Source organism: Apodemus sylvaticus, chromosome 2 (assembly GCF_947179515.1).
Source record: "Apodemus sylvaticus chromosome 2, mApoSyl1.1, whole genome shotgun sequence".
NCBI classification, from domain to species: domain Eukaryota; kingdom Metazoa; phylum Chordata; class Mammalia; order Rodentia; family Muridae; genus Apodemus; species Apodemus sylvaticus.
In genome coordinates, this window is record NC_067473.1 from 63,250,033 (window position 1) to 63,277,460 (window position 27,428).

The window sequence follows — 27,428 nt, forward strand, 5'->3', positions numbered from 1 at the left end:
TCTGTAATTCACAGCCAGGGTTGTTTGGGTGACTTCCACATTTGAATATCACCATCTGATGAGGAGTTTTTAAAAGCACACACCTATGCTGCCTCAGTTCATTGTCCTGTAAAGTGGGACTAATCCCCAGGCTTTCTCTGCTAAGCCTGAGCATGGGGACTGGGTGAGTGTAAGCACATTGAAGGCTTGAGGACTAATGCGACTGGCATGCCTCAGGGTCTCCGCAGCTGGCGTTACAGGGACTGACCGGTGTGGTTTATGTTCTGAACCAAGGTTCGCGCTGACTTGACAGTGCACTCACACACCTCTGAGCATCTTTTCTCAGCTTTCTCCATCTCTGTATGTCACCCTACCACACTAGGGGTCCGGAAGTTAGGGCTGGTACTTTATCATCGATTTACTGAGGTTTTCCGAAGTGTTCATTTCCAATGTCTCATCCTCATGGATCCAGTCCGTTCTAGCTCCCCAGTCTAGACTGAGTTTCCACATCCCTGGAGGAAGGCGGCAGCCTCTAAACTGACCTCTCTGCTTTTCTTTACATTGACTCTTTCAGCCATAGCCTGAGAGACCTGTGATGGATACATGTGTGGGACAGGACATAAGTGGGGATTCTGTAGACGGCTGGCCTCTACGACCTCTGCGCTGGGCCTCCCGTACTCTAGGCTCATGGGTCTTACTGTAGTACTTAAAGTGCAGACAGATTTTCCCACCGTTCCCAGCGCCAGCCCTCCATCACGTTCTCTTTATGCTCCGCTGAAGCTCTCTACAGGACAAACTGCTCTTTCACAGGCAAATCTCAGCAGTGGCTTTCCTTCCTAGAATCTTCCCCATGATACCTCCTAGCAGGCCACCCCACAGGCTGTTCCCCACAACTCCATTTTTGGGAACTTCACAACACTGTTCTCCACTAGTAATTATTCCTTCACTTGTAGACTGTTGTTCATCCATCTGCAAAGACAATTCCCAGGGTTGGGGGCCAGCATCGTTTGTGAGTATGGTAGATGCTGACCCCATTTATGCTATAAGAACGGCTGAATGATGTCATGGTGAGCGTTTTCCTGCTCACCCAAGCTTCTTATCTTTCTTCAGGTTGAAACACACTGACTAACAAGCAAATAAAATCACCCGGTGTCTTTCATCAAGTCAGAACGGAGTTAGAGCAGTCAACCCACCCCATGAGCAAGCTTTTACTCAACCAAGAAACCCGACGACTCATGCTGAGAGGCTCACCCAGGCAAGATCTATGGTCTACACCAACACTCTGCGCATGCCTCCCAGTCAGGAGCTTGCATCCCAGACAATGAACTTGGAGGTACTTGGCTACAAAGCAGACAATGCTTTCCACCTGGCCCCCAGATTCCGTGGGACATTCAGAATGTTTTGGTCTATGTCACCACTGAAGTACAGACTGACAAAGGTGTAGAGAGGCAAATCTTGGAGGAGGTCTTCCTCTGAGGAATCCCGAGGAGCAGTCTATGGTTGTAACCATTTTGCTTCTTGATGACCACGAGGCCTGTCTGTCTGCTCCTGTTTCTGGGGAAGCTAACATAAATGTTTATTGACAACACAGTCATCAAGAAAATAAAGTTGCTGATTCATTGCCTTGCCCTGAAACCCTGTGCTTCTCCCTCCGCTTCCTTCCTCTTTACAAAGAAAGGCACAGGCTAAGAAGGAGCACTTTGGGGAGGACTCACTTGATGGGATGTACTGCTGACTGCTTATTTCTTTCTCCGCTGCCTACATACAGATCAAGACTCCTATAAGGGCAGGAGATCAGCACCCTCCTTCCTCTTGAGAACCACCCCTCCAGGGGGTCTCAGAGGAAAAATGGAAGTGTTGGGGCTTCTCAAGTTCGAAGTGAGTGGCACTGTAGTGACTGTGACTCTGTCCGTGGCCCTCTTGGCCCTCCTGAAATGGTAAGTGCAGCCAACCGCAGGGACTGTGACACTAGAAATGTCAGCCCAGGAGCCTGCTGTGCCAGGTGGGGTATGCGGGCGTGTGTTTTTCTTCTTGTCTAATCTAGAGGGAGTTGAGTATTAACACAGCTTTGGAATTAAAAGCAAACAGTCAGGTTAATCTTTTGCTAAAATGCATGAGATTCAAGTGTCAGGAAATGCTGGGAACGCCACACACAATTAAGTCTGAGAGAAATGGAAAAAGAATCGGATTGGAAAAGCATTGGGGGTGGCTAGAAGGGCTTCCCCCAACCCTGACATACCCGGTCACCCTGTTTTTCGAAATAATTTCTTTATGTTGGGTTTACAACGAATTTAGCCTCTTGGATTGAACCAAGATCGAGCCTCTTGGATTGCATCAAGTTAAAGATACGGAAGCTCTTTGGCAAATTACCTTTGCTGGTGACAGAGATGTCTGTAGGTTTAAGGACAAAAATGGTAGAATAGATTTCCTAAGTTTCTAATATGTGGTAGAAGGGAATGGGTGCCACATTAGGTGCCAGGTGCCATGCCCATGAAGCTGGGGACCCGGAAGGAATCTTGAACTTGAGCTACATTATTGCTCCCTGTGTACTTGTTAGTTCAACAGCAGACGTTGTGTTTTAAAAGCTGGTCCCAGTGATGACTGTGAAGGAAAAGACCTCACAATGGGCTACATTTGTGTCTATCCAGCGGGGTCCTTACATTTCCTGGACCTACCCACGGATTCCCAAACACCTGGATTTAGGCACCTCTGGGTTTTGAGGGGAAGGTGGAAAAAAAAATAGAGCTGGAAGAGAGTTTCAATTTATGTTTCTAGTGGTAATAAAGCCTCCTGTAGATTAATAGCTGGGAAGGCACTTTGAAAAACATCAAGCATTATGCAAATGCAAGGTATTATTCTTTTGGAATTTGCATAGCTGGAAGTGGAATGTGCGTTTGATGTTCTCTGATGATGAAATGACTTCTTGGAAATTGGCTCTGAAGCCCAGCACCGGGCCCAGTGCTTTTTTGGTTTTTTAACTGGTTTAATTTTTTTGTTTTTGAACGTTTCTGTCTCAGCATAGCTTCTCTGGCATTGAAACCAGCCATGTGTGAAAGCAAGAGCAAAGGGTAGCCCTTTGCCCCAAACCCTGACAGCTTACTTCAGTGGGTTTTGATGCTCTGTGGAATCCAAAATAAAGTCTGAGGCACGCAGGAGGTGCACTCTAGATGGCTCCCACTCTAATCCCCACTAAGAGCAGAGGAAAGCTTGTGTGTGTGCATGGGTGGGGAGGACAGGTCATGGGAAGAACACACAGGTAGTGAGTGTGAAGTCCTAGGTTCAAAACCCCACTCTGAAAAAGAAAAGTCTTTAGTAGTTTGCTTTATGTGCACTCTCATTTCTTATTAATGTTCTGAACACGGGCGAGGGTTCGCGCTCAGGTGGTAGAGGGTTTGCCTGCATGCACGAAGCCCTGGGGTGCATTCCTGGTACCAAGCACACTGGGTGTGGTGACAGTAATCTGTATGTAATCCCAGAACTGGGGGGGGGGGAGGGGTAAAGGCTGGATGATGAGAAGTTCAAGATCATCCTTAACCAACCCAGACCATTTAAGATCTTGTCTAAAAAAAAGAAAGAAAAAGAGTGAAAGAAAAGAAATGCTTATTAAATTACTTTCTCGTTATCTCTATGGCCTGCGATGCTCAAAGCCTCGGCACCTGTGTCTTCCAGGTGGTCCTATCCCCTCCCTGTGTCTTTTCCAGTTCTGAATTCTTAACTCTCAGCTCTGCCCCTGACTTATAGCACGGCCTTGATAAATATTTGATGAGCGAATGAGAGGGTCGCATACGTTACCATTGCTCTGATCGTGGAAAGGGGCCCCTCGTCCTGCCTGATAAGCTGCATAGCCGGGTGTTCCCAATCAGCTTTCCGCAGAGATTCATGGACACGCCACCCAGCAAGGCAGCTGTGCATGTGTAATCGACTCTCAGGCCCTATTAATAGCTAGGTTCAAAGACACCAGGGAGGAGAGAGGCTCGGGGCACAGGTGGTGACTGGGAAGTAACAGTTAGCTTCCATTTGTTATCACAGGAATATTTATCGACTTGTTAATATGTGCCAGCACGGTGGGAGGCCTGAGTATGAGGTCAGGGGGATGGGGAGATTTGGATCAGATGAGCTAGGGACAGGGAGACGTGGCTGTGGTGGGGGTGGGGTGAGGAGCGCGCTCAGTGTCTGCCAGGGTGAAAGTTGCTGGGAGGAAGCAACCGTGAACATGGCCGTGGTCATGGTGCCCTTGTGTGTGTGCCTCCGTCTGGTTTAGTAATGGCCACGATTGGGCTCCTCAGGTCCTTATTCCAGGCAAGACTCTAGGCAGCCACGGAGAAGCAGCCCAGCTTGGCTTCCACCCTCAGGCTAGATCTCCTATATATGTGTGGGAGGGGCTGTGTCTCTAGGGGAGGGCGCCAAAGGCCAGAGACCACCACAGTCACCTTGGACCCAAGAGTGTCTGTAGAGAGTGTCGTATCCTATGGGGCTGTCTTCTGGGGGGTGGCTAGCCTTTTGGTATTTGGCACAAAATGTTGCCACAGTCGAGAACTATGCAATCCTGTTACAAAAGAAAACCACACACCAAGATCTCATGTTTTAAGGAAGTTTAATGTTTTCCCGTTGGGCTGAATTCACAGATGTCCTTGGCCATATGTGGCCCATGGAGTGAGGGTTGGATATACCTAACTGAGCTCCTTTAGCTATTCCATCAGTCCAGGGAGACTGCAACTGAGAGTCTAACTGCTGAGCTGATTGATAAAGGTACCAGGGACCAAGGTACCTTTCATCATGTCACCTCCAGCCTGTGAATTCTTCAAGGCCTATACAGGATCTCCTCTCTCATTGTGATGCTCAAAGCATCGGGTTCATGGCACGCAGACACTGCTTATGTTTGGCTGAATGACATTGTCTTAGTCAGGGTTTCTATTCCTGCACAAACATCATGACCAAGAAGCAAGTTGGGGAGGAAAGGGTTTATTGAGCTTACACTTCCACATTGCAGTTCATCACTAAAGGAAGTCAGGACTAGAACTCAAGCAGGTCAGGAAGCAGGAGCTGATGCAGAGGCCATGGAGGAGATGTTTCTTATTGGCTTGCTTCCCCTGGCTTGCTCAGCCTGCTCTCTGGGAGAACCCAAGAGCACCAGCCCAAAGGTGGAACCACCCACAGTGGGCCCTCCCCACTTGATCACTAATTGAGAAAATGCCCCACAACTGGATCTCATGGAGGCACTTCCCCACTGAAGCTCCTTTCTCTCTGATAACTCCAGCCTGTGTCAAGTTGACACACAAAACCAGCCAGTACAGACATCAAATGAACATGTCCTTAGTTTTCAGCTCCAGATTCACAGTGGCCTCTGTCAGTGAAGCCACCCCATGTCCCCAGCATCCCTGTGCATGGGTCACACGGAACCGCGCAGTGCTGAGTGTTTCATGCTGTGCCTGGCCAGTCTCCTTACTTAGGAAACCTTCCCTCTGCCCCTTTCTTCAGCGCTGAGCTTGGGGGTGTTCTTGCTGGGATCGTTCTGTCTCCCTCCAGAGCCACGGAGAAGCCCCTCTGCTCTCAGCGGCCTCTTCAGCCCCATCTCTTTTGCTCACAATGCCTGGCACATAGATGTCTAATAGATGATGGCAGAAGGCCCTGCTCTCTGCCAGTCCCTTCTCCCTTGGCCTTCTGTTAGACTTCACGGCTGTGAAACCCAAACCTTTGCCATGAGCCTCACTTGCTTCCTGAAGACCTCACGTGTGCCGGCTGAGGCAGCGTGGTGCCTGCCTTTAGCATGATGTCAGCTGCATGGCTTTTACTGCCCCACTTACCTTATAGAGCAGAGACCATAGTAATAATAAGCAAATGGCTATTAAGTATAAGAGTGGAGTTGGAGGAAAGACAAAAATAAATCCATTTTATCTAAGAGAGACCGCTATAAGCCAGGTGTGATTTTTTTTGATCATTTTCCCCGAACTGAATTGGTATGATTTTTCAATGATGTTCATTTAAATGGACTGATACTTGATTGAGTGGAGTCATCTGGGCCATCATGGGGTCGGGGCTGCTTCACTTAGGACTGGGGATGGAGTTGGGGACATTGATTATATCCATCGATCATGGTGATTAGCACACTGTATAAATTGTGTGTATGTGTGTGTGTACACTGGTAACTTCTTATATTGTTCCCTATCATATGTATTAGACTAGAGTCTTTTACTCAGCCTGATTGGCTGCTCTACCGGTTTTCTTCTGTTTAATACCAGGGATGCAAACTCAGCTTTTCACATCTCCCCAGGAAGCTCTTTACCCACTGCCATTGTCTTATCCCCCATTAGATTAAAACTCACTTTCTTTTGGTGACGTAGCTCAGTGGTAGAGGGCCTTGTGCAGCTCCAACAACACCCTGGGTTTCATACCCAGCACTGAGGTGGCAGGGGCTGGGGGAAAGAACATCATTTTCTGAAATTCTTACTCCAAGAAGTAAGTTGAGTTGAATATTGCTTAGAGCGCCCGTAAGCACTACTAGTGTGTTTCAACTTTCAAGCAATGCCTCAGGCCTGGCAGCTGAATTCCTGGGGTAGATAAAGATTTCTTTATCCCGTGAGAAAGAGTGTGAAGAATAGCCCAACTATTAATAATAGGCTTCTTTCAGCGATGGATTTAAGGGAGATTTTCTTCTTCTTCTTCTAGTCTTTCTATAGCTTTCCTATTTCTTAAAGAAGTATGAGCTATTTAAGTATTCTAAAAGAATACTTAGGAAAAAAAGAGTGGGAAATTAATTGCTCCTTTCACCAAGTACAGGGTGACACAGGAAGCAGATGCATGCTTTGGGCATGGTGGGGTAGAACCCGGGGTGTCACAGGTTTTTGTTTGTTTTTTGGGGGTGGGCGGTTTAGAGACAGGGTTTCTCTGTATAGCCCTGGCTGTCCTGGAACTCACTCTGTAGACCAGGGTGGCCTCGAACTCAGAAATCCGCCTGCCTCTGCTTCCCAAGTGCTGGAATCAATGGCGTGCACCATCACTGCCCAGCTGAGATGTCACAGTTTTGTGTGGGGGAACTGGAAGGGCGGTGTGCTCAGCATGGAAGGCGGTATGAAGATGGCTCACATATGAAGACCGTGAGGTGGAGGGGTCTAAGGTGGAAGGGCTTTGTTGTCAGGTGGTGTTTAAAGCTCAGCTCCAGAGGTCAGAGGTATGAGCCAGTTCATTTACACAGGAATCTGAGAGGGGTGGGGTGCTGAGAAACACTGCTAAGACTAGTTTAAATTAAAAGGTGTTTGAGGATTGTTAGGACTTGAGACTATCATGGAAAACCCCACCCCTGGGCTCAGAAGTTTCTTAGAAGAGAGCTTGCTTTCGGTATGGGAGAATGAGTTCCAATTCTAGAGCCTTATCTACAGCCAGGACATATTTAAGATAAGCCTCTGGGGTAGAATGTAGGTCCCAGATAAGAAACCTGGAGCACTGCAGAGCAGGAAAGTATTACAGTTAGTGCTCCATATGTGCAGCTCTGTGTTCAAGGGGTTTGACCAACTGCAGATTAAAATATTAAAACAAAATCAAACAAAGATGGTGGAAACCCCAGGAAGCGAATTTGACTTGGTCACGTGCAGACACTACCCTGGAGCCACCAGTCTCCGCCCATCGCGGACTGAGCTTTGCTTGCCTGGCCTATCATTTGCACATGCTCCAGCTTGGCCTCTGCTGCTTGCACCTGTACTGAGCATGTGCAGACTTTGCCCTGACGATAAAGCGTAGTATCTGTTTAGCCTGTCCACCCATCATATGGGCTAGTATAAGTCATCTAGAGGTGATTTAAGCACACAGTAGGATGTGTATGGATTATATACAAAGCCTGGATCATTTTTTGTTAGGGACTAGAGAACCTTGTGTTTTGATGTCTGTTAGGGAGGACTTGAAAATCAGGCCAGGGGGATATCGAGGGACACCTGTGATTTCTAATACAATCAAAGGAAGGAGGAAAAGGTGTCCAGACTCACAGTAGTCACAGGCTGAAGATTGGTCACCTCTCAGTGGTTTTGTTCCTAGCAATATTTGGAATGTTAGACTTAAGGTAGACCCACCCTTCTTTGAGATTCATAGAAGATCAAGGGCCCTGGAAAATTCTGCAGGAAAAAAGGGCCCACATTTACTTCCTTCACTCCGGCACTCTCACAGTCATCTGATGAAGTAATAATGCTGTGCGCTGCCTTGGTGGGAGGGAGAGTCAAGCCCTTCCCCTGGGAAGGATGACTAGGTGTGTCTGTGCCCTGGAGAAAGTGAAGACTACTACAGAGAGGCTGAAAGATTAAAATGGGCCTTTCTAAACCCCGAGGTTCCAAGGGTTGGTGTACCATTCCCTACAGGATAAAAAATCTATGGAGTTTTGTGGCAAAAAATAGGGTCCGCAATGAGCTCTGGCTCCAAGTTCAACATCAGAGCAGCAGCAAGCGTGCATGCGGCTATGGACTGGGAAATACTAAAGTAAGATCCCCCTGCCTCTGTCACCGGAGTGCTCGGATTAGCAGCAGGCCTGGCCTGCTTTGTTTGTTAGTTTTTGAGACATGTAGCTCGGACTCACCATGTAGTCAAGGATGACCTTAAACTTCTGATTTTCCTGCCCCTATCTTCTAAGTGCTGCCTCCATGACAACCACGATGCCTGGCTTTACACGGTCTTGGGGATCAAACCTAGGGCCTCATGTGTGCCAAGGAAGTACCTTTACAGCTGAGCTGTATCTCCAGCCCTGTCAGTCTTTCTGAGTCACCCACCAGTCAGACATGATGTTGGCAGCAGCCGCACCTTCTGACATAGGGAAGAACCGAGTGGGCAGTGGAGAGGAGGGAGAGCACTGCAGGCGGGGCAGGATCCCGGCAGGGACCCACCAGAGGTGATAAGAGTCGGTGGGAAGCCCATCAGGAGTGTGCACAGTGGACAGTTTAGGAACACGTTTCAAACGCCGTGGATAATTCCCCCATGCCTCGGAGTGAGCAGAGACGGGCGAACCCTGCTCCTTCTCTCTGATTCTTTTGCATCTGTGCCTGGGTACTTCAGTTTAATAAGGCACCGATGAGTATGTAGATAAAAATGAAGCCTGCTTACAAGAACTAGGTCCTTCCTTCAGGACTATTTCCACAGAATATTATGGGCCGTTTGTTTTGTTTTCTCTTTTCAATAGTCATGCAAGGTGGCTCTGTCCCTCTTCTCACTTTATTGATTTTCCAGAATGGGAGTACGAGGTGTGACTGTAAAGCAACGTGACTGATTATTTTAGCATACGCACCAGGACGTATACAGCCAGATGTATTTTATGACCTTCAGAGGCATTTCCCTGATAGGCTGAGTCCTCCCTGCAGAGCCGCCACTATCAGAATCCGGGTCCTTAGGACTCTGCTGCAGGGAGGCACGAGGTATCTAGGTGTGGGCTCTGGGAAGCCCTCCGGCAAAGCATCTTTGTCGAGTGGATTGGTCCTTAAAAATAGCTCCCAATTTGGCAAATAGGTAATTAAACTGGCTAATAGTATTTGCAATCCAAATAAAAGGTGATTATAAATAATAAAGCTCCCGGACTCTATTTGCTCAGGGAGGCAAATGAACCAGTTGAAGAAGACTGAATTCCAGTGGACAGCCAAACTCCCTGGGCAGATGAGGCTGGTTTTTGATTTTGTTTAGAAAACTGTGGCAATATTCTCATTGTTTGTGGACTCTCTCTCTCCTCCCTCCCTCCCTCCCCCTTCCCCTCGCCCTCCTCCTCTTCCTTCTCCTTCTCCTCCTCCTTCTCTCTCTCTCTCTCTCTCTCTCTCTCTCTGTTTTTGTACACACATGTGAGGCCAACATCACGTGTCCTCCTCAATTGTTTCTCTGCCTTCATTTTTAAAAAAATCACATGCATGTACCTGGGTGGTAATGGCAGATGCCCTTGGAGGCTAGAGGAGGACATTTAATTCCATGGAGCTAGAGTTACAGGCAGCTGTGAGACTCTAGATGTGGGTGCTGGGAACTGAACTGGGATCCTCTGCAAGAGCAATACATGCTTTTAACTGCTGATCCATTTCTTCAGTCACTTTATATTATCGTCATCATCACCACCACCACCACCATCATCATCATCATCATCACCACCACTATCATCATCGTCATCATCACCACCACCACCACCATCATCATCATCATCTTGACACAGACTCTTGCTGAATGAACCTGAAGCTCACCGGTTGGGTAGGCTGTCGAGCCAGCAAGCACCAGGGATCCTCCTGTCTCTGATTACAGGTGCATGCTGGCATGTTTGGCTTTTTACATGGATGCCGGGAATCTGAATTCAGGTCTTCATGTTGTATGGGATGTCTTTTTACTGACCAAGACAATTCTCCATTCTTGCTTACCTTCTCTGGGAAGGAACCGAGACCTTTGGTAGCACCAATCTTGAGGCAGGGGCATCAGTTGCTCTTATGTAGTATGACTTATAGCAGCATTGATGGGGGGAGAGGTTTATTTTGGTTCATGACTCCTCCGTCACGGGGCCATAGAAGCACCTCACCCATAGTGCAGGAGTTTATAGCATGGCTACTTTACTTCTTGGTGGATCAGTAAGTTGGAACTCAGGCTGGAATCTGGAGTGACTATCACCTTCAGTGACCACCCATCTCTGTTTAATAGGCCATAGTCTTAACGGGTCCACATGTGTCCAAAACAGTCCCTCCGCTGGGACGGAGTATCCAAACACACGAGTTGTGGAGGCCAATTGGCATCAAAAGCAAGATAGGCAGAAATGAACCACGAACCCTGCTGCTTCCATCACAGAAGCAGACTGTCGGCTTTAAGCCTGCCTGCGTCTCACTGGGTACTCAGGTACTTTGCTTGGTGCTTCTTTGCTTAGGAAGAAGTGACTTTCCCAGAAACAGAGCTACTAAGCATTTCCTTCCCCCACCCCCAGATACCCCAAGAACAAATAAGCTATCCTTTGCCATTTAAAGTAAGCACTAGACCTTGGGAACCCCAGGAACCTTGCAGGGACTTGTTCCTCGTGTCAGGGATAATTTGCAGGAAAAGTGCTGTTATTGGGGTGAGGAGGACTGTGGAACCAGGATTCTTCTGGAGTCCTCGGCATTTTGGGATTGTCACCAACCTAAGCAGAGTCCAGCTCCGGGCCACACCTCTGGGCTATCTATCCCTACACACAACATATTTCTTAAGTTTCATCTCCATGATCAGTCAGTTCCTGAACAAAGACTCAGAAAGAGGCCAGCCCCCTATTTTTTTTTAAATGGGAAAATCTAAAAAGCCAAGCCACCCTCCTAGAAACAGTGACTTCCCCTCCACCAACACCCTACCTCTTGAGCATTGCACAAAGACACCCAGGAGGAAGAGGCAGAGAGCCAGTGCCTCACCACACTGCATCCGAGGTGGTCCACATTCTGAGCAGGGAACACCCTAAAATCTCCTCCTGTTGCCCTCTCCTGCCCACCACACAGCACCCTCCTTTCCCACAAGCCCTGCTGCCAGAGCTCCTCCCCGGGCAGGCCATTACATCCTGCCTACCCTTCAAAAGCCGACTTAGTGTTCTCCTTCCGTAAAGGACTCTTCAACCAGACCAGTCAGCAATGCTCCTTGTCTTTCTGCCTTGTTCTCTCTAGCTGCTACAACATCATTTTGTTGTATATACCTATCCTGTCTTCCTGACCTGACCATATCCTGAGGGCAGCATCTGGATTAAGGCCACAGCATCTCATAGCTGCTTAGTAAATGTTAGCCATCACTGTGATGCCCAACTGAGACAGCACCCTTGCCTCATGGGATACTGTCATGCTTATGGCCAACTGTGCACATGTGTGTACTTGCACATGTGTGCAGGGGAGGATAGGGCAAGTCTCTTTCCCCTGTGCCCAGTAAAGCCATTGTGTTTTCAGCACCTGGCAGACTGCCTTGTTTATGTCTTCTACTTGAAAGAGTAAATAAATTCTCTGTTCCTTCGAGCGTTGAATGCCAAAGGTTTCCTGGACTGTGCACTGGTCTGCCTCATGGGTATGCTGTGGGTAGCAGTCCCATGAATTTAGGGAGATAAATCATTAGAAAAGAGAGAACAAGAGTAGGAAAGATGGGCTGGGGAAATGCAGAGGTTGTTAGTTAGTGGTGGAGGTGGTGGTGGTGGGGTAGAGCACCCTGGTCCCCTGGGAGGGAAGAAGTGGCATCTAAGACCCATAGAGGGGCATCGAAGGGCAGGCGTGGCTCTCCATTGCCTCGTAGATCACCAGCCCCAGCCGTTTAGAGCAACAGCATCTAAACTCTTCACCAACATCCACTGTTGGTGTGACTGTCCCCGCAGGTCCAGTGCTCTGTTGTCCCCACCACAATGTGTATTTAGTAGGGATCGATTGATCTTCCCCACTATAATTATTCAGATTCAAGCCAATCAGAAGCTATGCCAAGGAGCAGAGCTGATCAATGACAGAGCCAGCATCGGTGGGCCAAGCTGTCGTCTGGCTCCTGAGCAAAAACGACGTGACATTTTAGCTAACCTGCACCTTTGTATCGTCAATAAATGCACAGTTTACATTAGGCTCCCTGAGATGTGGAAAATACCTCACATACCATCCCCCACCCCCTGCCCCACACCTTCACTAATCAATAAACAGTGGGCCACAGGCTGCAAAGCATCGAGAGGGGAGTAGAATAAGTAATACCCTTTAACCCTCTCTGATCGCACACATACACAACGGGCACTGTAGTGGCCGTGTCCCCTGGGCGATGGAGGCTGAGGACGGAAAGTCCTCAGGAGAAGAGCTGTGCTCTGGGAAGCAGCCACACCTTTCACTTAGGGACCGATAATCTGCAGAGTGATGTTGGGCAGGTCACGCTTCCTTTCTCATTTCCCTGTGGGTTCGAGAAGAGTCAGTATCCCCCACTTCTCTGCACACTCACACTTCCTACCTAGCCACCCACCCGTTCTCTGGGACTCTGTCTTGTCCCCCGCCCCTGCCCCCGTCTCTGACTCCTATAGCCAAACAGTCACCAATCCAGCCAGGCCGGATTCCTAGGTGGCCCTGGGCCTGGCCTTTCTTCTCTAGCTGCCTTCCTACAGCTGAGGACTTCTAAAGCCTCTGAGGTGGGGTGGGGGGAGCCCCCTACCCTACTTACTGTCTCCAGTTCCTCAAATTCACTCTGCACCTGCAGTCAGGAGGCCCCACAAGCAGCCAACTGTACCTCAGTGTGGAAAAAACCTTCCCTGGATATCTTCTCTCAACTCAACCTCCGACACCCCCCTTCCCCCCCTCCCCCCCCCCTCCTGAGGACTCCCGAGACCTGTCCTTGCTGAGGCATTCCCCGGCCCCCCCTCGGAGGCTGTTCTCACTCCCGCTCTCAGGAACTCCATGCTCCAGGCTTACTGCCGACTTCCCTTCCTTTGGTTGGAAGCTCACCTCTTCACTCCGTGGACAGCCTCATCAATTGCCTCCCCAGGCTCTTGTCCTCTCTCCCTGATTCCCCACCTGAAGGTGGGCCCCAAGGGGGGGTGGAGGGGTGGGGGGGGGCAGGCATTGCTTGCTATCCTGGAATACTCAGTATTGAGCCAAGCACTCAGTATGCTCCTATTATACAGAAGGCGTCTGATCTGGTTGGTTGCGCTGAATGGAAAGACACACGGACATAATGAGCACCCAGTCACTGTTCTTTGACTCTCTGTCATCCTAGAGAACAACACTCCACCTGGCTGTGCACAACTGGGACCACACACCCCCTCCCATTTGATGAGATTTCTTCTGGATCTTAAGAGATTTTCCATTGCAATTCAGGCTACATTATGGTGTGGATTGAAGGTCATCTCTGTTCTACTTACTAGAGAAAAGATGAGGCACCATCAAGGGACAAAGTGGGCAGTTGAGCCCATCTAGGAGAACAGTGCACTGGCAGCTCGCCAGTTCACAGACACCTCACTCTTACCTGCTTTTCCCACTTTCTATAATATAATGGCTCAGAGCTAGGGCTTTGTGATGATTTGAGTTTAATCCTGTCTGACCTATGACCTTTAGACCTTAAGCAATCTAGGTAAGATACTGTGCCTTAGTTTACCTAAGTGTGTGTACATGTTCATTCATTCACTCATTCATTCTCTGTCTTTGTCTCTGTCTCTCTCTTGGAAGAAAGGCAGTACAGAGCCTCTCAGCCAGCTTTGAACCTTTTATCTCCCATATGGTGAAGAGGAGGTGGCTGTAAGTTCCCATCTCTTTGAAAGCGAGGGCTTTTTGAACAGTATGCTTTATACCAACAGCATGTGCTGCTATTAACCCACTGGTGGCTACACTTACCCCCTATCAGCTCTTAGTCCAAAATCCAACTGAAAAACTGCTTTGCAATGCAGTCCCCCAACTCAGTCCAAGTCCCAGAAAATGTTCGGGTTTCCCCGCGTCGAGTTTACATTCATCACCTGACTGGAAGGGAGGAGCACCTTCCCCTTTCAAGGGCTTGTCCTTCTGTTGGTTGCTGGTTGCCTTGTCTTTGGGGTTGAGAAGAGTAAATGGTGGTGGCCAATTGGCACATAATCCTGTCGAGCCTTCCTCTTCTCTCTCGTAGTTCAGGCATTGCATTCCCTGCTTATGGTAGCCTACGTCCTGACTTTCCTCATCCTTTACCAGGCCACCAAGGAGGTTCCTTTACCCTTTGCTTATCTTCTATGTCATGCCAAATCTCAAATCCAGCCAGCTAACAAATAAACTAACCAACCAACCATGCAACTAACCAGACAACCAGCCTACTAACCAATAAACTAACCAACCAACCAACCAACCAACCAACCATGCAACTAACCAGACAACCAGCCTGCTAACCAATAAACTAACCAACCAACCAACCATGCAACTAATCAGAAAACCAGCCTGCTAACCAATAAACCAACCAACCAACCAACCATGCAACTAACCAGACAACCAGCCTGCTAACCAAATAACCCACCACCAACCACTTATCCATCTCTTTCTTGACTGTATACTCTACCCACCACCACTCCATCCTTCCTTCCCTTGCCAGCCAAGTGGCTCTCCAACTTGCTAACTTACCTTTCAGCTCTTTTTGCAGCTTATATCCTGTTGCTGTGATAAAACACTGGCCAAAAACAACCAGGGGGAGGGAAAGGGGTTGTTTGGCCTGCAGGTTACAGTCCATCATGACGGAAAATCAAGGTGGGAACTCACACAGGGCAGGAACCCAGAGGCAGGAACTGAAGCAGAGCCCGTGGTGAAGCAGTGCTGCTTACCGGTTTACTGTTGATGGCTTGCTCAGCCTGATTTCTCATACTACCCAGGACCACCTGCCCAGGGGTGACACCATCCACAGCGGGCTGGATCCTCCTACATCAATCATCAATCATGAAAATGATCCTTGGGCTTCAGTGGTGCTAGTCTTCTTGTTAACAGGCAACTCTTCAACTACAGCCCAGCAGAAGCCACTTATTATTAATTAAAATATATCACACAAATGGCCCTGGTAGGGTCCTTTAAAGACTCTCAAACTTTCCTCTGGCAAATTTCACAAACTAGGGTTTCACTGTCTGCATTACCTGCCACACTCTTTTACCGGCTCCCACAGAATGGCCTAGTAAACTCAATAGCTCAATAGCTTCTCCAGCCCAAAGTTACAACCTCCTTCCATAATCTTGTCCAAAAGAGTGTGGTCAGGACCCTGTTAGCCATACCTCATGGTCCTGGCACCAATTTCTGTATTAGTTACTCTTTGCTGCTATGATAAAACACCAGGACCAAAAACTCCTTGTGGGGTGGAGTTGGTTCTGGCCTGTGGTTCCTGAGAGAGGAGAGTCCGTCATGGTTGGGAGACATGGCAGCAGACAAGCATGGCAGCTGAAGCAGGAAGCTGAGAGCTCAGATCTTCAACCAGAAGCAGGAAGTGGTGAAAGCCAAAAGGAGGCAGGGTAAGACAATAAGCCACCCCCTCCCCCTGTACTTCCCCTAGTAAGGCTCCACCTTCTACAGGTTCCACAGCCTCCCCAAAGAGCGTCACCAAGCGTCAAGGTTCCAAAGCCTATGGGAGACGTTCAGACCAGAACAGCTTTACAGGGGGACTTCATGTCCCACTGTAACAACTCACTGTAAGAACACCAATATGTCCCAAGTTCATACCTTCTTGACCACTAATGCTGACAGTCTTAGTCTCTAGTGTGCTTCATGTCTGGTGCTATTGGGCATGCGTCATAGGCACTATTTAGCACAGCCATTATTTGTGCATCATGAGTGAAAAGGTTGGGTTTACTGATTATGATCTAGTGGTCCCATTATAGAGATGCAGAAATGAAAGTCCAGAGAAACTAAGTGACTGTAGCTGTATCAGTCAGCTACTGCTGTGTAACAAACCACCCCGAACGCAGTCACAATCACATTTGGTTTTCCCATGGTGTGTGCCTTAGTTGAAGTAGGTCTGTTCTGCACTGAGAGTGGGATGTGCCTGTTTTATGTGGCTGTCATAGGGCTGAGGTTTGAGGAAGCCTCTCCTGGGACGTTGCAGAACACAGAAGAAGAGACAGCAACATGGTGGAGGCTTTGATTCAGAACTGCCTTCTGAGCTGAGGAAAAGCTCCACCCTGTAATGGGAGGCAGTGGTCCTGCCCGTGCCAGGAATGCTGCTGTATAATTTGATACAGAAAACTCTTGAAGAACTGATAGCATTCAAACACCCCTTTTTCCAAGTCCAATATCACACATTTTGAGTCTTATCTCTGGCAAAAGACAAAACAGCAACACAACACAACACAACACAACAGAAAAGCCTACTTAAGATGAACGGACATTTGAATTTTGGTTATAAATGAAAATAGTGAATCTCAGCAAACCTGATACTGAAGAGAACTTGCCAGCTGAGACACTGACAGGGTGGGTCATGGCAGGCCTTGGCTGTGCAGAGCTGGCATCGAGAGGTCCTGAAGCAGTCCAGAATTCAGTGTAGGACTCAGATTGGACCTGAGTCTAGGAATTTCCAGACAAACAAATGATAGAGGGCAAGGCCTTGGCTGATGGAGGATCAGGGAATCCTGAGCGCTCGACTCCAGTCTAGGACAGGCAGAAGAGAAGAGGCACGGCTGAAGGTGGAGGGTCTGAGGAACCCGGGTGCAGTGTGCTTGCTGTGTCTGACACATGGCAGCCAGTGCACATCCTGGCTGACTTGTGAGCTGTGGTGGAGGCCGTTGCTCTGCACCAGGCAGAGAATGTATGATGTAGTTATGCCGAGAACTGTCTGAAATGCAAGCAGTGCTGGAGATGCTTTCAGTCTCATGGGTGTGAGAGCATCCTGGGTCACTAAGGGTAAAATGTTTATTTCTTGTAACGAACTCTGGGTGTTGGCTACTGGCTTTTAAAGAAAGGAGACATCCTCTTGTCCCAGGCCTGTGGCACGCTGTGAATTTTACTTGTTTCAGAGATAAAAAGAGACGCCTGTCACACTCTATGCTCTTCCTTGCCATGTGAGTTGTCCCTTCTCCCTTCTCCCTGGGAAGCTGCTGGGCAGTCTGAGCAGCAGGGGCTTTGTGATCCAGGATCAGACACTAGGCACCACGTCTTTTACCTCTCAAAGAGCGCTGACGAAGCCACCTAGAATATAGGTTAGTGTTGTCAATAATATGCAGAAAAACCAATAGAAATCGGGAAAAGTAGGACACTGAGTGTGAGCCCAGAACAAGATGGCTTTGGAGTGGGGCTTCTTTCTGCCTCACCAACTCTGTCCTTGGGGTAGTAAGGATACTGCCTCCACACCAGCACATACACACCACACATGCTACAGAACACACACATACACACACAGACACACACACACACATACACACACAGACACACACACACACACAGACAAACACAGACACACAGACATACACACACACACAGACACACAGACACACAGACATACACACACACACAGACACACACACACACACAGACACACACAGACACACACACACACAGACATACACACACACAGAGTAACCACTCCTCCATCCCCCCCCCCCAGGAACACTACATATACATGTAACATATACATCACATACACGCATATACCATACATTAGATATATATCATACATGTAATTTACTCACATGCCACACATACCACAAACATAATATACATACCCTACACATGCACATTATATGCTTTATATATAACACATAACACACACATCATATGCACACACACTGCACATACAATGTATACCACATATGAATACACATTGTACACAGACTGCACAAAAACATACCCACACATACCAAACACATATACTATGTACACGTGTGAATTAACTGCAAGTTTTGATGGCCCTTGGATAGGGTAAATAGTGTCCCTCCTAAAACTCATGTCTTCTGGAACCTCATAATGCAATCATCTTAGGAAATAGGTCTCTGTAGATATAATCCAGCGAAGGTGGATTAGAGAGGCCCCAAAGCCAGGACCATTGTCCTTACAGGGCAGACATTCTGATAGAGACTCAGAGAGGGTATGGAGTCAGGACAGAGGCAGAGAGAAGTTTAAGCTTAGTGAGGATGTTGGTGGACATTGCAGGGCATGATGTTAGCAGGTTACCTGTGATTCTAGCACCTGGGAGGCAGAGGCAGGAGGATTGCCTTAAGTTTAGGACCATTGTGGGCTACATGGTGAACTCAAGCCATCCTGGTCTATAAAGTGAGATCTGATCTCAGTCTCAAACAAAACAACACAACAGAGAATAAAACACAGGGAACAATCTTCTCACGTCTTACCATTTTCTCTTCCAGTCAGTGTTGTGCCTGACTTAATAAAGTTTGTTACGGCCAGCTACTATCACCCTATTATTATTACCTCTGGCATCTTCAAATCCATGGCCATACACTCCAGTTTGCAGTCCCCTTGATGTTGCTTTTTTAGGAAAAGCTGAGCAGATCGGTCTGCTTGTGTGGTGACATGCAATGGTTCTCGGTTCTGCACCTGGGACAGAACAAGCAGCAAACGTGGCAAGTGTCCGGTAACACGTCTGTGGGAGGGAATGACCACAGATGCGACAGGGTTGATGGGCAGTCTGGAAAGGCTCCTCCCAGGCTTTGGAAGAGGACGCCCTTGCTTTGCATCTGCGGCCGCTGGGATGCAGATGATGGGGCAGCCCCTCATGACCACTGACCTGGGACTCCTGGCCTTCCGTAGTCTCCTCCCCTTTATACCAGGGGGAGTGAGTAGGTCCAAGAAACTGGAGCCTGTCTCATCCAAGAGCAGGCTATGAAAGCCTCACACTTCACCCTGGGCTTTTGCTCTCTAGGACTGTTTAATCAGAGGAAGCAGCCAAAATGACAAGCAACCCCCCCCCCCACCAACGGCAACAGAATCTCTGCTCAAGTGGCTTTTTGGAAGACCCTGACCCCAAACTACCCTGCTACTCTGCATTAGACTCAGGACCCTCCCAGAAATGATGGGATATAGATGTGTGTTGTTTTAAGACACTTAGGTTTGTGGGGGAGAAGTCAACAGTAGTTCACTGATGTAGGTGGGAAGATAAGGGCTGGATGGGGAGTGGGGAGTAGGGCAAAACGCTGTCACCATGGGAAGGATTTCAAGGTGCAAGAGCCAAGCCATAGACCACGAGGAAGGACCAGGCATGTTCTGTGGGTCTGAGCATCTGGTCCAGAGTCCAGACGAGTGAGAACTAGACCATGCAGGTGGTTGAGATGTGACATGGTCCGCATGGCAGTGAGGTTTGGTAAAGTCAAACTGAAGCTACTGCCTTTAACCTTGCATTATACACTTGCCATTGGATACATAATGATTGTGGCAAAGAGATGATCAAAAAATAAAAACTAATGCACGATGTATGTAGTAGCCCTAGATGTCCTGGAACTCGCTATATAGACCAGGCTGGTCATGAACTCACATCACGGAGATATCTGTGCCTGTCTCTGCCTTCAGAGTGTTGGGTTTTTGGATGCCTACTAGGTTAGATACAAAGGAACTCGGAGTCATTTTGTGCACCCATGACAACGTCTAGTGCCTCTTTGTACCAACCTTGGGTGGCCGGAGATGTCTAGCTCAACTGGCCAAAGAACTTTGCTTTACCTCTCTGGCACAGGCCACATGCTTGTGTCTGGGCTCCACTGGCGCAGTGGCTGATCTGACCAATGGGAGTGATAATCTTGTGATAATAGCCTTCTTTTCACAGGGTTTTTAACCTAGAGAAGAAACAAAGTGTGGCTCTCTGTGCCCTCATCCCTGAAGATGCCTTGGGTTCCGTGCATTCCTTTATTATATAAAGCAGGAGACAATAGTGTCCTAGAGAGCTGTGCAGACTGCACAGCCAGACAGTCTGGGTTTGAATCTTAGTTCTGCTTCTTGCTAGCTGTGTGTCCTTGGGCTACTTACTTCATCTCTCTGAGACTCAGATTTCCCCCCTCCAAACAGGATACGATGAGAGCACACCCCACTCATGGGGAAAAGCAGGATATGACTGCCTGTCTAGGAAGAACTCCAAGGTGCTCAATGCCCAAAGAAGACTCAGCATGGCTTCTCTAATCAGTAGAGAGGCACAGGAGGCTTGGCTCCTGTTGCTTTCTGTGGGATTTCCCTTAAGTCTGGTGGAGTTCACGTGAGACAGATAACCCTTCTGCATGACGTCATCTTGGGGTTCTTTAAGGATTTTATCAAAACAAGGAATTAGCTTCAGATGACTAACCCACCAGGCTGGTGATGATTCAGATCCAATAAGCCATGAACGTTGGCAGAATAATTGCACTCTGATAAACCATGTCCCATATTCTCCCAGTTTCTCCAGCAAGCCTCTCCACTGGGGATGCTGTGAAGCCTTTTGATTGGTCAAGAAAGCACAGAACGGAGCAGAAAGCCAAAGAGTAAGTGGGACTTGCCGAGTGGAGGATGAGGATGGACACACCAGGAAAGGGCAGACAGGGGAACAGGCAGCTAGGGTGTGGACCCTGAGCGCAGGGTTGGTATGGTCACATCCCCAAGAGGGAGAGTTTCCCTCAGATATGTTCTAGTCCCTCTTGATTTCCTTTAGTCCTGGCGTTGGAGAAGAGTATAGGTCTCAGCCCAGAACAGGAAACAGGTCAGTATAAGTAGAAATGTGCAAGATAGCCCCAGTCTAAGAGGGATGCAGCTGGAAGACAGTCATCGTGGCTTCCTTAAGACCAAAGGGACCCCTGGGTCCCCCATTTGTTGTTCATAAAGGAGTCTCTTTCCTGTCTCTTCTGTAAGGCATACCTGCTTTGTAAGAACCATTTACTTGAATTCCGTGGCTTTCACAGCCCCACCCCATCCTGACTCCAAGTGGTCTTGGTTGTTTCTAATCTTTTAAAGATGGCTGTGTTGTGAGGCCTGACTAATACCACAGCGAATCCACCATCTCCCGAGCATTTGTTCTTGTTCTGCGGTACTGACTTGCCCTCCAGGAGCCTGAGTTGGTGTCTGAGATGTGACAAGGCATCACAGGACAGTTGAGCTGCCTGAGGCCCTGGAAGGTGGAAAGAGGGACGTGGCAACGCATCACAAAGCCTTTCAGGAGGCTGGGGGAGGTTCTATCTGAGCATGAGCAGGACCTTGGGTGAGAGGGCCTTGGATCAGACAGTCAGAAGACACTCATCAGGAGGCTGAGTTCTGAGGTGCTGTCTGGGAAGGCTGGCTCAGCAGCATGGGGGAAGGAAGTTCGCTGTACTGAGGTCAAGTGCAGGGCAGGAAGAAGTGCTAAAGCTACCAGAGCCACTCTCTATAACTAACTTCCTCAAACTCAGACAAAGCCACTCTGACCCTGTGGCCCACTAAAGTCTCTAGATCTTTCCGTGAACGTCAGGGGAGCCAGGGACTCATTTTCCTTGTATGCGGAGAAGTTTGGAAAATAACTGCTCTACCCGCCCTTCCCATTGTTCTCATGAAAATAAAGCATGTGAAGATGTGTGCCTGAGCCCCTTGATACATTAATTAAGAGCCCCATAGCTTCCTTATTTAACTGAGGGCTGCTACCTCATGCATCTGGGATTATCAGCAAAGCGAGAGGGTCTTTGTTGAGCTTGACAATGTGATTAATAAAGACTCTAGGTGAATTTTGGCTTCTCAACAGCTTTTGATGTGCTAAGATTCCCCAGTGAGGACAACATCATCAATTACCTAAACAAGCCACTACCTTCAGGCCTTGGTTATCTGTGAGGCTAGCCTGTTAATTGGTAAACATTGGGAAATGGCCTCTGAGGCTGTGGTCTCAGCCCTGATCTTTTTTGGAGGAACAAGGTCCTTTAAGTGGCTCTTTGGTAATGTCCCCTCTGATCCGAGGTCACTGCGTTCTTCTTCAGTTCTGAAAAGCTCAGCAACCTGCCTTCTGTCCCCTGCACCCTTTGCTTGTCCGAGGTTCTGTTACCTTGGTGTTTTCTAAGTGAGGTTGGAGAACTCCTGTGCTGGAGGATGGAAGGAGATCCGAGTTCTTAGATGCTACTCTTACTCAAGACTTGGGCTCCCAGAATCCATCAGGTGTGGTCGGGGCTGTACACAGGCTGTTGCGGATGCCATGTCTGGACTACCGTCTGCTGGCCCATCAGCTGCCCAGATGCAAGAGTTAGCCTTGAAAAAGCTAATTGTAGGGCTGGAGAGATGGCTCAGCAGCTAAGAAGGCATGGAACACTCCTAGAGGACCCAGCACCTGCAGGGTGTCCCATGCACTCTTCTGAGTTCTGCATGCATGTGGTACACATGGACCCATGCAAGAAAACACACATACATATAAAGATAAAACATTTAAATACAATTATAATGTATTCATACAACGAAGCAACTTCCTGTGAGGTATGTGTGTATGTGTGTGTGCATGTGTGTGCACGTGCACGCATGTGCACACAAGGGTGAATGTTTGTAGGTGCACAGATGCACGTGCATGTAGCAGTCAAGAGACAGATAGCTTGTGTCATTTCTCATTCCATAAGTGATATCCAACCTCTTGACATTGTAAAATGATGTTGTCTTCTACAAAGTCCACACTTGAGTACTGCACAATTGAGTTAAGAAAAAAAATCACAGAAAACCTTATAATGCTTTAAGTAGCAATTCTGTGATATGTCATGCTCAATTAATAGCTATCATCTACCAATCTATCACTTGTCTGTCAACCTATCATCTGCCCATCTATTTAAGTAACATCTATCATCACTGGTTTCTGGTCGATGAAGTAGCTTAGTCTAGATAAAGTTAGATAAATAAACAATACTTTAAAAAGCCACATCACCCACCCCAGGAGTATTTCATAATTAAAACCACTTAACTGGCACTCCGCCATCATTGATCGTTTTGTTCTGCTTTTACACTAGAAACAAAATACTCACACCACGGCTCCTCTGTTTGGCTCAGTCTTCTTCACTTCTCACTGGTGGAAAGGCAGGGCAGTGTCCCAGGATTCTTTAAAGGCTAGATCTGTGATGTCAGACAGCTGGGACCTGAGACAAGATGGATGGCTCAGTCCTCCCTTGCCAGTCCCTCCTGAGCCGCCCAGCCCACCCCATACCTTCTGCCCTATGGGTGTTGGCTGGATCTTTTCATATGGGGCTGGGTTTTAATGGGGCACCCGGTGAAGAACATGCTCGCTAGTCAGGCTCTCTTCCTGAAGCTTTTCTAACAATATCCTGTGGCTCCTGCATCCCATCCCTCCTCAGGCACCCTTATGTTGTGTGTCTTGGCGATAATGTAATGCTCACATCTCTTGGTTTATGATGCCCTAGAGAGAAGGCCTCCTTATAGGGACCCTGAGTTTTTGTTCTGTTTCAGTTTGTTTTCAAGGTAGCTTTGGTAGGAAACAACTTAGCACTATTAACCATACGTTCTGATTCATAACTACAGCTCAGTAAGTCAGCAGAATAACTGAAATAGAAATGATGGATTTCAACTGAGGATGCGCCCTCTGGCAGGGGCCACTTCTTCCCACTGCATTTGCTTAACTCACTTTTGCTGTCTGCTGTTGAACTTGTCTAGGCTGTGAATGCCTGGACCCAGGATGTGGTGGTGGTGGTTGCTATGATGGCCTGGCACCCAGCATCTGGGACAGTGCTGGCGAGTGAGAACACACAGAGAGGCACAGAGGGAGCAGCTACCAGCCTGGCAGCTCTTTCCATTCCCAATGTACTGGGTATCTTAGCCCTGAGGGCCACCCAGGCCTTTTCTTCCTTCCCTGAGGACAAACCATGAACACATCTTGGACTAAACCCAAGGCCAAGCGCAGAGCAGCTCAGCTCTTTGGAGCAGTGACACTATGACAGGACACAGAGGCTTATCCTGTCCATGCTACCACATGAGCTTTGAGAAAGGACTGAGGTCTCATTAGCCAGTCTCTGGACATCAGGTCAGGTCAAACCATCAGCCAGGCCACGGGCAGCCCCATAAATAGACCACATTTTACACTGTGTCTTGAGAGTCCTGTCTTCTCAAAACGGTGGCGTGGACCATAGCTGTGAGAGAGTCTAAAGCGTGCCTCTTAAGTCTGCCATTGTATGGAACTTATCATCGTTTGCTTATGGAAGCAGTCCTGGTTTTCACTTAAGGTCATAACAACATAAATCTTCCTTTGGCAAAAAAAAAAAAAAAAAAAAAGGCACAAAATAGGAATTGGGAGATGATGGAACTGGTGAGACGAGGATATGGCAAAATTTGCTCAGATCTCTCTCTCTCTCTCTCTCTCTCTCTCTCTCTCTCTCTCTCTCTCTCTCTCTCTCTCTCCCTCTCTCCTCCCTCTCTCCTCCCTCTCTGTATATCTCTGTCTCTCTCTGTCTCTGTCTCTCTGTCTCTTTGTCTCTCTGTTTCTGTCTCTCTCTCTCTTCCTCTCTCCTCCCTCTCTGTCTCTCTCTCTCTGTCTCTCTCTGTCTCTGTCTCTCTGTCTCTCTGTATCTCTCTCTCTCTCTCTCTCTCTCTCTCTCTCTCTCTCTCTCTCTCTCTCTCTCACACACACACACACACACACCCTAATGGATTTGGAAGAATAAGATAATTAAGCTTGTAAGTACAAATTGATTCTATTGGCTTTCCTGGCCTGAAGACTTAGGATTTAAAATGGAAAACTAAGTTACTTCTCTGGACTCATAACCATTAGCTGGTGACTTCTTTTCAAATTATGATTGTTTCTGGGAAGCTATTACCTACTTGGCTGTGTAATGGTCATCAAAGCCAGTTTTGTTTTTTGAGACAGGGTTTCTCTGTGTAGCTCTGGCTGTCCTGGAACTCGATCTGTAGACCAGGCTGGTCCTAAATTCATAGAGGTCCGCCTGCCTCTGCCTCCTGAGTACTAGGATTAAAGGTGTGTGCCACCACTAGAAAATGTGTTCCCCCCAAATTTTCAACAATAGGGGAATCTTCAAATACGTTAACAGAAGTCAGTCTCCACACATGTCGTGAAGGTGGTACCATAAGCCTGTATCATTTTGAACTCATGAATGTAAATATATTTGATGTTTCGATTCACTGCAATTATTATTGAGTTGCTCCTCTTTGGCACAGTCATGCCTAGCTGGTCTAAAGTCTAGGTATCAGCAGAGTTGGCAGCTCTTGGAGGCTGGGCTGGGCTCAGGGAGGCCTTTGTTCCTTGTCTGGCTGGGGTTGAGACTCAGCATTCTGCTCTTGGATGCCAATCACCATTTTGCCTGAACCAAATGGAATGGGGGTGTCTAATTTCCAATTAGGAGGGGGAGTCATAGTTATAACAATTATACAAGCTGCCAGGTCTCTGAGGTGTCCGGCTTGCGCCATTGGTCTGTGTGCTCATGGACTGCAGTCCCAAGGACTGGGGAGCAATTGTTTTAGAGGGAAATGGAAATTGCTGTTATTTTATTTAACATTTAAATATCGTTGCTTTAGTCACACCCACGCCTATCTTACCCAGCTACCCAATAGTTACCCCTATCTTCCGCCCAGCTATAGGTCATAGGCATTTCACCAATCAGAGATAACGTGGTGGGCAAGGTTACACAGCTTCAGTCTATGTGCAGATTCTCTCATCCCTGGGGGCAACCAGGTCTTGGGGTCCAGTATTCAACATTACAGCACATAGCAACAGAGCAAACCTCATAGCAAACCTCTTTCTTCCTCCTCAGCTAATCTCTCTAGAATTTCTCACTAGCACACCACAGCTGTGCCTCACCAATGTTTGGATATTTCATAATCTAATCAAGTGGACAATAGAAATAGTTACATTTGATAATCATATTGCAAATTGTTTCTGTTGCTATGACAAGTCACTAGGACCAAAAACTGATAGAAGGAAGGGCTTGTTTGGGTGTAGACTCCTCAGGGAATAAGAGTCCATCATGTCTTGGAGGCGTGGCTACAAGTTCAGGCATGGTGGCAGGGACAGGAGGAGAGTTCATACTACAACCAAGCATGAAGCAGACAGAATGGACTGGAAGTGACCCGAGGGTCTTAATCTCAAAGCCTACTCCTAGTGACATACTTCCTCCAGCAAGTCTTCATCACCCAAAACTCCCTAAACAGCACCACTAACTGGCGACCAAGGGTTGAAATGCCAGGACTATGGGGGACATTTCTCAATTCAAGCCACTATAATTATTGATGTTTAAGTTGCTGAGTAGACATTTAAGATGTACATTTGTGTTGGGAGTTGGATAAAGAGGACGGGAGCTCGACAGAGAGAGTGGAGCTAGAGTCAGAAACGCAGGAGTGTTGACTTGTCAATAGTCTTAACAATGGCAGGTCAACAGAAGGAACAGGGCCAGCAGCCCATGAGGGTAGCGGGTGGCATGACGGAAATAAAGAGGGAACAGCATCCCCAAAGAAGTGCTCAGCGACAAGCAACTACCACTGAGAATTCAAGTAAAGAGACTGTCAGGGGATCACAGGATTGAGAAAGATAAACTCATCAGCGACCTTGACAAGAGCAGTCCTCCCCCGTTGTGTAAATGTAGCGCTTAGCTGGAATAGGCAGAGACAGTATTGGAGGGGTGGAAGGGCACATACTTCTCCATTACAAGAAACTTGCTGACAGGAGGGAAGAAAATGCAAGGCTGTGAGTGGAATTGTGGGTATTTGCTCCCAGACTTTAAGATGGGGAAATATATAAATGAAATATATATTTGCATTTATAGCAGGAGTGGTCCAGTGGAAGAGAGAGGTCCACATCTGAAAGGAAGGAGTTGAGGATAGCAAGCTACGTAAGACACACAGTGAGGGACCCTGCAGGCCAGACTGGCCTCTGGCTGGCTGCTGTCATTCTAACCCTCAGTCTATTGGACCTAAACCCATCAAGCGTCTCCAAGGCCTGGGGTGGAGCCCAGTGTATAGGGTACTTGCCCAGATGTGGGGGCACACACCTGCACTCCCAGCAGTCAGAAGGTGGAGATCAGAGGATGCGAAGTTGTAAGTCTTTCTCAGCAAAATAAGTTTGAGGCCAGACTGGGCCAGACTCGTCTCAGACAATAACAACCCCCCGACCCCCACCTCGGTTTACCCCAGTAGCTTCTTTGTCTAAACAATGGG

General features: G+C 48.0%; 1 protein-coding gene across 2 annotated transcripts in view; it reads left to right on the forward strand.

The window, feature by feature from the left end:
* The first annotated feature begins 1,649 nt into the window (after positions 1-1,649).
* The window catches only part of Tbxas1 (thromboxane A synthase 1), a 171,305-nt gene continuing 145,526 nt past the window's right edge, over positions 1,650-27,428 (forward strand). For both annotated transcript variants that reach the window (XM_052173489.1, XM_052173491.1), the window contains exon 1: positions 1,650-1,916. In XM_052173489.1, coding sequence (XP_052029449.1) covers positions 1,828-1,916 — 89 coding nt within the window. In that variant the 5' untranslated portion in view covers positions 1,650-1,827. The remainder of the gene's footprint in view (positions 1,917-27,428) is intronic.